Source organism: Diabrotica undecimpunctata, chromosome 1 (genome assembly GCF_040954645.1).
Source record: "Diabrotica undecimpunctata isolate CICGRU chromosome 1, icDiaUnde3, whole genome shotgun sequence".
Classification (NCBI taxonomy): Eukaryota; Metazoa; Arthropoda; class Insecta; order Coleoptera; family Chrysomelidae; genus Diabrotica; species Diabrotica undecimpunctata.
In genome coordinates, this window is record NC_092803.1 from 170,946,253 (window position 1) to 170,960,806 (window position 14,554).

At 30.3% G+C, this 14,554-nt stretch overlaps 1 protein-coding gene across 7 annotated transcripts in view; it reads left to right on the forward strand.

Annotated features, from left to right (window-relative positions):
• Positions 1 to 14,554, forward strand: part of brp (ELKS/RAB6-interacting/CAST family member bruchpilot) — a 528,827-nt gene that overhangs the window by 475,010 nt on the left and 39,263 nt on the right. For 5 of the 7 annotated variants that reach the window (XM_072520526.1, XM_072520528.1, XM_072520527.1 and 2 more), the window contains 3 exons: positions 6,120 to 6,304; positions 10,354 to 10,414; positions 11,380 to 11,976. In XM_072520526.1, the coding sequence (XP_072376627.1) occupies positions 6,120 to 6,304; positions 10,354 to 10,414; positions 11,380 to 11,976 (843 nt within the window). The other 2 variants (XM_072520530.1, XM_072520532.1) reach the window with 1 other exon arrangement.

Below are 14,554 nucleotides of genomic sequence, written 5' to 3' on the forward strand. Positions count from 1 at the left end.
ATTTCTCAAGATGTGTCAATTAAAAGTAGTTAATTAGCTGATCAATTTTGGAGTATTTTCCAATTTGCTAGTTGCGATTTCTGAGATAATCGAAACTACCCACTTAGTACAGTCGGAAAAATGCAAATTTACTCATGAGTCGTCGATGATATGCATACAAAAACTTTCTAGTCAAAAGAACATCTAATATCTATCTAAAGTTAATACTGAAAATAAATGGATGTTCTAACTCCAGCGTACGATTTTTCGCTACGTAAGAATTTACCAAACAATTTTTGTGATGTTATTTTTTCTGATAATATATATTTATTGGTGATACAAGTTTCTGAATACTAATTCCATTGAAAAAGTGAGTAAATTTAAATACCTGGGATCGTGGCTTTTTGAAGACTGGGCATCGGACAGGGAAGTAAAATGTCGCATTGAGCAAGCTCGACAAGCTTTCGTAAAATTCAAGAATGGAATGACTTGTTCAGAGTTCGATCTTTAACTGAGACTAAGGTTTACTAAGTGCTACGTGTGGTCAGTGCTGCTATATGGCGTAGAGGGCTGAACACTCAAAACGAGGGATATAAACAGATTAGAAGCTTTCGAAATGTGGCTCTATCGCCGTATCCTAAAAATACTATGGACAGCGAAAATCACAAATATAGATGTCCTTAAAAGAATAAACCAAGAACGCCAACTTTTCGAAACCACCAAGAAAAGGAAAACGGCGTATCTAGGTCACATCATGCGAAATGAAAAATACCAGTTCCTCCAATTTATAATCGAGGGTAAAATTGAAGGCAAGAGAGGAATGGGACGCAAGAAAATGTCCTGGCTCCTAAACATACGGCAATGGACAGGGATTAAAGACATACAATCTCTGATACATATTGCAAGAAATAGAGAATTAATGGAAAATGTGATCGCTAACATCCATTAATGGATTTGCATCTGAAGAAGAAGAAGAAGATACAAGTTTCTATTATTACCGTAATTAATTATTTGATATATATTTATAATACAAAAATAAAAAGTAAGCAAATATAGTATTATGGATTTCTCCATGTTAAAGTTACCAGTGAACGTAAATAGTAACAGGAATTTAAAAAATGTTGTTTATGTCAGCTGAATTAAGCGATTTAAAATGAAAGTAAACTTAGTGAATTCAGATATTTGTTTGATACTGTACTATGCTGCTGATTTTTTAGTTTGTACAACAAAATACTGAAAATAGTGTAAACATTTGGACTTCCTATTTGAATTTTTCGTCACCATTTTATCTGTTTCTAACTAGTGTTAGAACCGAGGTACGAGAGACTGATAAGTTTCATGTGAAGGATTACATCAGGGCTCGGTCCATATCCATTTTCATTAGTATTAGATGAGATAAAAGAGTACCCAGGAGACATTCCTTGTTGTTTAATGTATGCAGACGATGTGGTGTTAGTAGGGCATACTGAAAGGGAATTAGAAATAAGACTTGAGCAGTGGAGACAGTGTCTGGAAGGAAAAGCTTTAAAATTGAGTAGGTCAAAAACGGAGTATTTAGAATGTCCATTTAAAGATGGAGTTATAAATCCAAATAGGGTGGTAACCCTGGTGATAGATTTAAGTATTTAGCATCTGTACTGCAGAGCAACGGGGAGATATATGGAGATGCCTGCAGTAAATCAAGAGCTGGCTGGATGAAATGGAAGGAGGCGAGTGGAGTATTGTGCTGCAGAAAAATTCCTATGAAACTGAAAGGTTATAGGAAAGGGGAAAGGTTTACAAGTGACATCAGCTGTGAAAGAAGGACAATGTAGTATGTGGCAGAAATGAGAATTCTAAGGTAAAAGGTGGATGAGTGGAGTAACAAGAAAGAATAGAATCAAAAATGAATATATTAGGGGAAGTTTAGTCGTGGCAGCTATCAGTGCAAAAATGAGAGAGCATAGATTAAGATGGTTAGGGCACGTTCTACGTGGAAATGAGGATCACCCAATTTGAAAAGTCGCTGAATATCAGGTTTCAGGAAGAAGGAAGAAAGGACCACACAAAAAGACAAAGTCCGAATAGCCATGTTAGTGTCCAACATCCGTAAGGGAAAGGCACCATAAGAAGAAGATTCAAAACAGTTTTAGTGAAAAAATAAAATATCAAAAACCTTTAGGAAAATCGTTTCTTTTATAAGCTGACACAATTCAGGTCTTGTAAATGTTCACTGAAATTAATATTATCTGCTTTTAGCCAAATGATTATGTCATATTTTCTGGAACAATAGGAAGGTTGTTTTTAACTAACTGTGGTAAGAAGAATTATCCATTACTATTAGTGATGGATCCTCTACATTAGGGAATAACTGTAAAGTAATCCGCTGTGTAAAGATATGTCTATTTATTTCTCCATGATAATCCATCGACAATGATTTTAAAGATAACACTAACTTGCCTTCTTGGACGAACCCTTTAGAAGAACCTGCATACACAATAATGAAACATTTGCCATCGCAACCTTTATTTTGGTTCCTTTGGCATATAGCCATGTTTCATCTAAAAAAAATTACTTCCCTTGGGGGAAGCACTATGAGGATTATCCATATACTTACGAAGAAATCATGTCCTTTGACTAGCAGTATTGGTACGTTCCATTAATGATCTTCAGTTGTCATCCTTTATATATTTAAATCCCAATTCTTTCTGATATAATTCTTGAATACCTGATTCAATGATGGATTACTCTTAAATACAATTTTTTTCAATTCATCATTTGAACATGTGACGGTAACACGCTTTTCTAAAAAATTAAACATGTAGTTAGTCCACAAGTCAAATATTCCACGGAACATTTATAAATTGTTTTGCAATTTTCAATTATAAATATTATTTGGCTACAAAAAGAAGTATTAATGTTTTAAAATTGGTTTCATTATGCATTGGGTTTCATCATTCAACAGTAAATTATTTATTTAATAAGAAGCAATTTTGCAGGAACTGTTGAAAATAAAGCATTTGATAGGTAAAACAGTTTCTGCTTCTAAAACAAAGATTTTGTCTCTCGGCTTAATTCTACAGCTATTTATTTTTTTAGGAGTGAGTAATAAAAAATGACTCTTTCAGAAATGCCAATTATTACTAAAACTTACTTTGTTTATACATAATGTATTCCGTATAGTCATTTTTGTACCCTCAGGTAAATCAGTACTACTCAGTAAATATACTAATCTGTAATTTCATACATTATGATTGAAAAGTCAGAGTAATATAATACACGTTTGGTGAACTCGTAGACAGAAGTTAACCATATTGACAGGTGATTACTTACAAATTTTAATGGCTTATTTTATTTAAATAAATACTTACCAAACCAAAAATACAATATAATATCAAAATAGCTCTTAAAAGAACTAAGTCTATTCAAGTAAATACGACTGATTATTAAAATTTATAAACTCTACCGAAGCTAACCTAACACAAACGTAAACAAAACAATTTACATTGAACGTGGAACCAGTTATAATGGAAATCGAATCCGTCAGATTATTGTTGACCAGTACGATTACTCGAATAGTAGTTTGTACAATCATCTCTACTCATATTAAATGTTTTCCTAAATATTACGTCCATATCTTGGATAACGTTTTTGTTTAATAGACAACACTTAATAATCTATCTCTCTCGTTCGTTATCTGTAAAAAATGACAACAAATATAAAATATGTACTTGATATGACAGTTCATGGGTAATCTTTCATTTTTTTGACTGTAATTAACCTAAAATATGGATCGAAACGTGGAACTTATGTTGCACTGTACGTCTCCAGAGAGAAGAGGGTGGAGAGAGAGGGAGAGAAAGAGAGAGAGAGAGAGAGAAAGAGAGATAGAGTGAAAGAGAGAGAGAGAGAGAGAGGGAAAGAGTGTAGGTACCTATCCACCTATCCTGTGTGCATCATCATCATTATCAATGGCGCTACAACTCTTCGTGAGTCTTTGCCGCGTTTACTATGCCTTCCATGTTTGTCGGTTCTGTGCCAGTAATTCCCATTGTCGCACTCCCATTTTCTCTAGATCTTCTTTGACTGCATCTTTCCACCTTTTTCTAGGCCGCCCTACAGTCCTTCTTCCCTCTGGCCTTTCCCAGAACACATTGTTTATAAGGCGATTGTCGTTACTGCGTATCACATGCCCTGCCCATCTGAGTCTATTGGCCTTTATATATCTGACTAGATTTTCTTTTCCGAATAGAGACTCTAGTTCGTTATTGTATCTGCCCCTCCATTCGTTTGTCATGCTGTCTCTGCAAGGGCCATATATCATTCGAAGAATTTTACGTTCCCACACCAGCAATTTATTTATTTCTCTTTTTGTTAGCGTCCATGTTTCGCTTTCATACGCGACTGCTGGTCGTATTATGGTCTTATATATCCGGATTTTTGTACCTCATGAAAGAAGTTTTGACTTCATTAGATGTTGCATTGTAAAGAAAGATCTGTTACCTGCCATTATTCTCGTTTCAACTTCTCGCTCTAATTTGTTGTCATTTGTGATTGTTGCTCCTAGATATGTAAATTCTTTAACCACTTCGAAGTTGTGATCATTTATAGTAATGTTTTGCCTTATTCGCCGTCGTTCTTGTTTTGAGACGACCATGTATTTTGTTTTGTCTTTTATTTTTAGACCGATGTTTAATGTAGCTTCTTCAAAGCTCGAGAAAATATCCTTAATTTCTAATGTTGATTGTGCTACTGCGTCTACGTCATCGGCAAAGGCGAGTATGATTTTTGCTCCCCGAGCAGTTATGTCTAGTTTGATTTTTGGATATATTTTTCGCATGACATATTCTAAGGCCAGGTTAAACAACAATGGGGAAAACGGATCTCCCTGTCTCAGTCCAGAATTTACGCAGAAAGCATTTGATATTTCTCCCCCTATTCTAACTTATGCAAAAGAGTTACTTACACACATTTGTGTTACCGCAGCTAGTTTCTTGGGTACGCCGAGCTCGATCATTGCCTTCCATAATGTTGCACGATTAATTGAATCATAAGCCTGTTTGAAGTCTATAAAAATCTGATGCACGTCGTGATTATATTCCCAATACTTTTCAAGCACTTGTCTTATTGTAAATATGTTATCAATAGTCGATCTGCCAGGCCTGAAACCACACTGGTAGTCACCAACTATTTCTTCGGCGTGTGGTACTAATTTTTTTAATAATATCGAAGCCAATATTTTATATGTAGTGTTGATTAGTGAGATTGCTCTGTAATTCATGCATGATTCCTTTTTTCCTTTCTTGTGTATTGGTACAATTATACTACCACACCATTCTTTCGGCATTATCTCTTGTTGCCAAGTCATTTCTATTAATTAATGGATTTTACTTATGAGTTCATGACCGCCTGTTTTAATTAGCTTGGCATCAATATTGTCCAGACCAGGGGATTTATCGTTTTTAAGCGTTTTTATGGCATGCGTAATTTCTTCCATGCTTGGTGGGGGTATTTCTAATTGACCGTTTGATACTCACGTTCTCCGTTGTTTCCACCATTTTCATTGTATTCATCAGTGAAATTTTGAATATTCAGGAGCTCTTCAAAATATTCAGCCCATCTTTCTATTATTTTGTTTTTGGCAGCCAGCATTTCTAGATTTTTATCTCTTACGAAGTTGGGTGTGTTTATGTACGAGCCTCTCTTATGTTGTCTTACTTCTCTGTAGAAATTCTTATTTTGATTTCGTCTGTCTTCTCCTTCTACCTTTTCAATTTGTTGCTGCAGATATTGTCTCTTTTTTGTCTAAGTGTTCTTCTAGTTGCGGCTCTCTCTCTGCGGCTCTGTGTGTATGCTGATAGTAATTGTATTATTAGGTACTTATATAAAACACATCAAAGAACTGTACTACTACAAATAAAAAGTAACTACATACAAAAGTAGTTCATAGTCCCTTCATACTTAAAATATAATTAGGCCTGGGCAGCTATTAAAGCAAAATATATGTAGATACCTATTGAATATATGAAACACTTACTGTGATTTAATTATTTTCTGTCGTTAATATTGACTCTAAGGCCAGTAATTTTATAACTTTTTTAGTTCACTTTAACTCCGCATATCGTTTTACACTTTCAAATCGAGTATTTTATTTTTTTTAGGCCGGCGGAAACGCTGCCGCTGTGGGTGAGTTAAATAAGAAGTTGGCTGATGCCGAGAAGAAGATGGAACAAGCACAGGAAGAAGCGAAACGGTCGGCTACTGAAATGGAAAGACTGCTTCAATTAGTTCAAATGAGCCAGGAAGAACAGAACGTTAAGGAGAAGCAGATTTCGGATCTGCAACAGTAAGTCATTATCAGATATAAAACATTGAGATTAGTTAATATATTTAATTTTAACAAAGCACGATTCAACTACTTTTCAACGATAGCTACACTATAGAAAATCTGATCCTGTTCAAAAGTATCAAAAAGTATGGCACTTGGTTGCCAGTTTCAATGATCTGAATCTTATCAAAACTATCAACTGATACCTTTTTACCCAAAAAATTATAATTTTTTGTTTTACTGTTTAGAAAAAAAGACGTCGTTATTATGTATAATAAAATTGATAATGGTTATTAAATTATATAATTGAAAATGGATTCAGGTATTATTTGCATCAAAATGATTTTACAAAATGGCGTAGCTCTCCGATAATAATTACATCAGTCAGACGACATAAAAATTATGAACCGGTGCCTAGTTACTTAGTTTAGTTACCCAAAAATTTGTTAAGTTAACTCATCAAGTTAGAATCTATGGAGAAGCTATGATCATATTAACGTGTGTATTAAAAACGGTGTCAGAAGGTGTGTTTAACGATCATACAAATATGGCGGTGGGATCAGGGCCGGACTCAATAATATTAAAATTACTATACAATAATAGGGAGGCGTAGAATGTCATGGCTGCGCAACCTGAGAGAGTGGTACGGATGTACATCAAATGAACTTTTCAGAGCAGCCGTCTCAAAAGTCCGAATAGCTATGATGATTGCCGACCTCCGCCGCGGAGATGGTACTTGAAGAAGAAGAATACAATAATAAATAGTTATTCAGAAGATTTAAAAATAATCTAAAAAAGTTCAATAATTTTTTTTTTTAATAAAATATGATTTATTCTATAATAACCATAATATTAAAAGAATGCAAAAAGGAAAAGAGTTGTTAACCACAATAAAAACAGATAAAATCGAATACCTCGGTCACATCATGAGAAACAGCGAAAGATATGGGTTGCTGCAATTAATTCTACACGGAAAAGTAGAAGAAAAACAAGGACCAGGAAGGCAAATAATTTCCTGGCTGAAAAATCTACGTACGTGGTTCAACACAACAACCACAAATCTTTTCAGAGCAGCAGTTTGCAAAATACAGATTGTCATGATGGTCACCAACATCCGAAACGGATAGGTACTACAAGAAGATGATTTATTCAATCAAAATTAAAAGGGTTGCCATTGGGTAGCTATTAAAAAATCATGTGATGTATTACACTAAATTTACTCACTGCGCGAGTATAAGAAAGAAGAAAGCACATTGACACAAGATGCACATTGAATAAAAGATTAGCGTAATAAATGCCACTTTTGGGCTGTGGGGAGAAGTGCGATTAATCGAAAATGGAAAATGCTCTGATCATTGGCAATACGGTTACACAAATAAGGGTACTACGGCCCGGGATTCAGTCTGGTAGAGAAGTCCTGGTCGGGGTTCGACAGAGCTAGACTACAAGAGATTCGCGTGTGAGGTAAATACACGTAAGAGAAGAAACTTTTGGGCACCAACCTATTTTTGAAGAAATAGGGAAACCTAGTAAATACAAGAATTAATAGAAAATTAGATAAGAGCAATAACGGGAAAGGTATAAAGTGACGAGAATGGAAAGAAAATAAAACAAAAACAAGATGAGAAAGATACAGATGGTTACAACGGCAACAAAAAGAGTAGGGAAGAGTAATTATATCCCGCGGTAAACTCTAAAAATATGACATATATACATAATATATAAATATAAATTAATACAATCAAAGAACAAGTTGTACCTGAAAGAGATGAAAATATATATAATATTTTAAGATGCAAAATGAACATACGGTATGAAATAAAAGAAATACGTTCGGGTTACAACTTATGTATTTGACAAATTCAAATTAGCTAAACGCTGTGCAAAATTCGTTACATACTTGGACCAAAAATCAATTAACAAAGTTGGAAAAGTTATTATTAAAAAACAACAATGAATATCTGCCAAATATATTAATCGACATACTATGTAGAAATAAAAAAAAATATGTTACCGTATTTAATATTGAAATTTTAAAATATTTAGATTTAAGATATTTGAGTACTCTCAAGAATAGAACAAAAAAAATATCTCAGAATTTAATTCTGTTGAAGTTTAATTAAAAATGATTTTAAAATTTTCCTAAAAATGAATAAGTATGAAACCTCGAGAACACGTAATATAGAAGCAGTAATCACTTCCCTATTAAATGACAATTATATACAATTACTAATAAATAAGGCAAAAATAAATAATATATACTAATACAGTAAATATTATTAACAATGATTCTTTGGTTTTTTATCACCATACTCATATTATCAATTGTTCTTCGTCAAAGGGAAGAATTTACTATTATAAGCAGATAAATCACTAAACTGGAGTCGGTAGTATCTCTGATCATAAGACTTTCGGTTGATTTGAGATGAAACCTAAAAATACAATTATATGCATTAATAACAAATTTATGTTTTAAATCAAAAATATGATTAATGGACTCTTCTTCTACCTCTATTTTATTGTAAGTGGATGTTTTAATTGCTATTTTGCAAACTTTTAAAAATATTCAATAGTGACTAAAAAATTAATACAGAAATTGATCTACGTTACTTATAAGATTTTTTATGAATATTATTAATTTATTCTCTGAAGTACGGGCCATTACTTTGTTTACATATTTGTTTACTAACCTATAAAACGTTATTCCTGAAGATTTTTCATCAACATTGCTTCTGCTACTGCAACTACGTTGAGAATAAGAAACCATTATTATGCACTATCATAATATAATATTACAGTTATTATAAAAGCATTAAAACTAAAAATAATCTAAAAACAACAAACGTAAACAATCTAACACAACGATTATAACGATATGGCTGAAGTGAGGTTTTTAGTCACGTGATGTCCTCTCCATAGATTCTAACTCGATGAGTTAACTCTAGTTGTTCAAGGAAAATGTTAGGTTTAGAAAATATGTGTAAATGTAGCATAAAAATGAAAATAATATTACGGTTGGGTAATTTAACAGAATATTCAATCTGTGCCTTTAGTCAAATATTTAAAGCAGAAAAAGATAAGTTAAAAATATTGTAACGATATCCAACTTTTCAATGGACTACCTTAGCTTTGGGCTCACAATGGGCGGGAGTTATGAACATTCATTCTATGCAATTGGTATTATTTGTTGTTCGTGAATTTGTGAGGTAAGGATATCAAAATATATTAAAGATATTTACTATGAATGTTCATATTTTAAGGTTATGTTATTGCTTGGTTAAAACTTTAATTATTTTAAGGTACTTTGTTGTTGTTTCTATCGGGGTTATTTAAAAATTAATCAATAAATCATTAAATTTATTTAGGAAGTTAAATTAATGTTTTATTCTTTTTTAAGCGCTAGTGATTGTATCCCCTAAAAGACTAAATATATTCTTTTTTCTCGTAGTTTAAATAGTTAATAGTAGTTTTGTTGCCATTACTGAAAAATTAAGTAATACTGGATATCTTCAACACGTGTTTACTAGCCATTATATGGATAAACGAATATCTTTAGTCTTTTACAGGATAAAATCATTGGAAACGAAAAAAGAATAAAACATTAATTTAAATATTTTTCCACGTAAATAAATTCAATGATTTATTGATTTATTTTGAAATATTCCTGACAAAAACAACAACAATATACCTTGAAATACAATAAAAATAATAATTTGATATTCTTACCTCACAAAATCATGAACAACAAATAATACCTATCGCACAGAATTAATTTTCATAACCAAAAGTACTTATTTACTCTTCAAACAATTAAAACAGCTAATACATATTTCCAACTTCTTATGGGACAAATACACACAAAATAGATTTGTTTGGAAATGTTTTCTAAGCCTCGCCCATTGTGACGCCATAGGTAGTCCATTAAGGCGCTTCGAAAACCAAAAAAATAGAAATTCGTACTTCAGTGCTTTTATCTATAAAAAGTAATAATCACAAATTACTGAAAACTCTTTTCATTTAAAAATAATATAATTCAAGAAATATGCTAATAATGATTTGTATTTCAGGGCCCTTAAAAATGCACAGGCAAAATTAAAACAACAGCAACAACAAGCACAACAACAAGAGGTAATAACTGATTTTGGCACACTATTTAAAAATAAAATTATTATGATAAATACAAATGACAAGTGAATATCTTTACTGTTGAAAGTAGCAAAATAGTGTTGTAGTATTAATACAGATATTTTGTTCTGAAGCTATTTTCTTGTGTCATTTTGAATTAATTACTATTTAAATGGGAATAAGCCACAATTAAAGGTTAAAATACGTTTATTGACGTTTCAATTTCCACTTCGGAAATCGTTCTCAAAATACAAACATTAGTGTATACAAACTAATGTTTGTATTTTGAGAACGATTTCCGAAGTGGAAATTGAAACGTCAATAAACGTATTTTAACCTTTAATTGTGGCCTATTCCCATTTAAATAGTAATTAATACAGATATTAATATATAGTTCGTATTTAATCACCGGAACAGGTAAAAAATGTAAATTATTAACACATATTTCATTTTATTATGTATTGTATTTTCCTATATGGGATTAAACTACAATTAATTGTGAGAAAAATTACATTTTACGATTATTTTAATGTTCCTATTTACACTCCGGAAATCGTTTTCAAAAAAATGTTATGTTTAAAACTCTAGGTGTTTATTAATTGTAAAATGTAATGTATAATATTTATTATATTTTTGCTTTATAATACTTCTTTATAATTTACAAAAGAATACAAAAGAAATCGAATAAAACTTACAAAAAATAAAATGTTCACTTGTCATCATTTAAAAAAATTTCTACTAATTATAAACTTTCTAATTTTTTTCTTGCTAACACGGAACCGTACGTATCTACAGGCTGGACCTGCTGGCTTCTTAAAAAGCTTTTTCTAGTCTTGCCATGCCATCTCCTCAATCCTGCCCCATTCCCCCACTTATCCGCTCCAATTTTTTATTTAATCGTATTTGTATAAATGCATAATGTATATTGTCAACGCTATGTTTTGTACCGTTTTGTTGCTTAACATTAGGAAAACGAGAACAGTATTACAAGTAAACACGACTTCAAGATAACGATGGATCCGGAGTCGAGTACAGAAAATAAACAGTTAGAAGACGACAGTTACGTCAAGCATCTAGAGTCTACCATCAAGCTCTACGAAGCCGAACTGCAAAAACACGAAACAGAGAAACAGGACCTGCCGGAACCTTCAACAGAAAGGGACGCTGTCTGTAAAGCAATAGATTCTAAATATATTAAACATTTAGAGGAATCATTAAAAATTAATGAGAATTCTCTAAAAGAAATAAAAAGTGAAAAACTAAAATTGGAAACCGCTCTAAAAGAAAAAGACAATACTATAACGGATTTGAAAAATAACCTTAAAAATACTAACGATCAAATGCATATAGAGATAGAGAACAAAGATTCGATGTTATCGGCATTTGAAAGACAAATTAAAAACATTAAAGACCAAGAGAACGAAAAGGATAGAGACTTGTCATTGGAAAAGGAAAGACGGATACAAGAGCTTGAATCGGCTCTTCGAGAAAGCATCAAGATTTCCACTGAGAGGGAAATGGTTCTGGTTCAAGAAGAGAAGAAGAGGCAACAAATAATGCAAAAAGTAAGTTTTATTTATTTACGTATGTATTAATATATTCTTTTTTAAAGTTTTAACATAATATTCTATTTAAAGATAAATGTTAACGTGGAGAATTTCATATTTGAGGCGTTGAGCTCAAAATCTTGGCCCAATACCAATTATTGAATTGTGATAAAAATTGCCCAAAAAATTTTGTATCTTTTTTTCTATAAATTTATATTTCTAAAACTTAATTTTTAGTACTTACTTCTGCATTATGTCTATATATAAAAATAAGCGCATGCATTTGTTATTGTCTGGTTTTGCATTTGATGATTTTACCAAAGAAATTAGGGCTTGTGATATAAAGAAAAAAATCCAATCTTTTAAACAAGTAGGTAAGCTTCATTTACTTCGTTGGTTCTTATTTTCTTATAATATTATAAAATATTTACAAATTGTCTAAACAATTTGTAATGAAAAGAAGAAAGATTTTTATTTATTTATTCTGTTCGTTACAAAATATAGTAAATATTTTTATTTTGAATCACCAAAGTAGAAATGCGAAGATTTCTATTGACGAAACCAAAATTTAGATTGTTGCTTTAATCTGTGCCTTTTATAAATTGCAAGGCCTCGTTTCTGAGGCATACGTCATGATTGGTCCTACACTGACTTTATAAATTCTTGACTTCATCTCAGTTTTAATGTGTCTGTTTCGCCATATAGTGTTATTAAGGCATCCTGCCAGTCTATTTGCTTTTTGTACTTGATCTCTCACTTCTTTGTCCAGGTCTCCATAGCCAGACAGTGTAATTCCCAGGTATTTTATTTCCATTACTTGTTCAATACTGATGCACAAGATACCTATTTCAAAAAAGAATAACCGAAAAAAGCAGAATCACATATATCACAGAAAGTGATGGAATCGAAGAAAGCTGGGCAAAAATTAAGTCTAATATCTTAGCCTCGGACAAGGAAGTTCTTGGTAAAAGAAATATAAATAAAAATAAATCGTTCCCAAGGCGAAGAACTTCATGGTTTTGTACAGAAGTGAAAGAAAAAAAGTAAAGACAAGAAAAAAGTTTACTTGAAATACATGTCAACCAAAACACAAGAGGCATACCATGATTAGAAGACGATTAGAAACGAAACGCACGTACACTTATAGGAAAAATAAAAAATTACCACTGGGACTGCTTTTAAAAAGAAATGGAACGTGATTTTTAGGGTCTACAAAAGGAAATATGGAGCTTCATAAGAGGTCAAAGAACTTTTGAAAACACCCGAAATTGCCACAAATGAAGAACTTAATATAAATGTACAGGAAGTTCGGAAAATACTTGAAAACCTGAAGAACAGAAAAGCAGCAGGTAAAGAGGGAATACCAAACGAACTACTGAAATATTCTGAAGCAGCAATGACAGAATAATTAACAACATTAATTAATAAAATTAATCAAATTCCGGAAAAACGGAAAACGGGCGAATTAATTTTACTATTCAAAAAGGAGATAAAAACAGCCAGAAAACTACTTGTTAAATAGTGCACTAAAAAAAAGATATTTATAACGTACATTATAATAATAAATAGAAAAAAGCGTGGCACTTGGGGAGTGCTGTCAGAAGTGAATAATTTTTATAGCGTGTTATTGTTATTTGTAAGTTAATGAATTATTAATATTTTTTATTTTTAAATTTTAAATTAAAATTTTTTTTTATCTTCTTTAATGATTTTAGAAATTTTCAAAATTTGTTAAATATAGAATAGAATTTATTCATCATATAAATTTTCAATATTATCTATAAAATTATTTATAATTTTTTAAAATTTAATTTAATTTTATTTAATTTTTTATATTTTGTATTATTTTTTAAAATTTTTGATAATTTTTTAGAATTTATTATAATTTTTTATAATTTTTTAAATTTTTTTATATTTTTTATAATTTCTTATTTAATTTTATTTAATTTTGTTTAATTTTAGTTAATTTTATTTAAGTTGGTTTAATTTTATTTAATTTTATTTAATTTTATTTAATTTTATTGAATTTTATTAAATTTTATTTAATTTTATATTTTATTTAATTGTATTTAATTTTATGTAATTTTATTTAATTTTATTTAATTTTATTTAATTGTATTTAATTTTATGTAATTTTGTTTAATTTTATTTAATTTTATTTAATTTTATTTAATTTTATTTAATTTTATTTAATTTTATTTAATTTTATTTAATTTTATTTAATTTTATTTAATTTTATTTAATTTTATTTAATTTTATTTAATTTTATTTAATTTTATTTAATTTTATTTAATTTTATTTAATTTTATTTAATTTTATTTAATTTTATTTAATTTTATTTAATTTTATTTAATTTTATTTATTTCATTACATTTTATTTAATTTTTATAATTTTTTACATTTCTTTATGATTTTTTATAATTTTTTTTTAATTTTTTATAATTTCTTATAATTTTTTATAATTTTATATTTTTTTATAATTTTTATTGAGTTGCAATTCTTTTGTTTATTCTCGAAAAAAAAATCTAAAATATCCAGTCAAAAACCATGTCACAAGAAAATAGTGGCAGAAAATATATAAATGCTAAACATGACA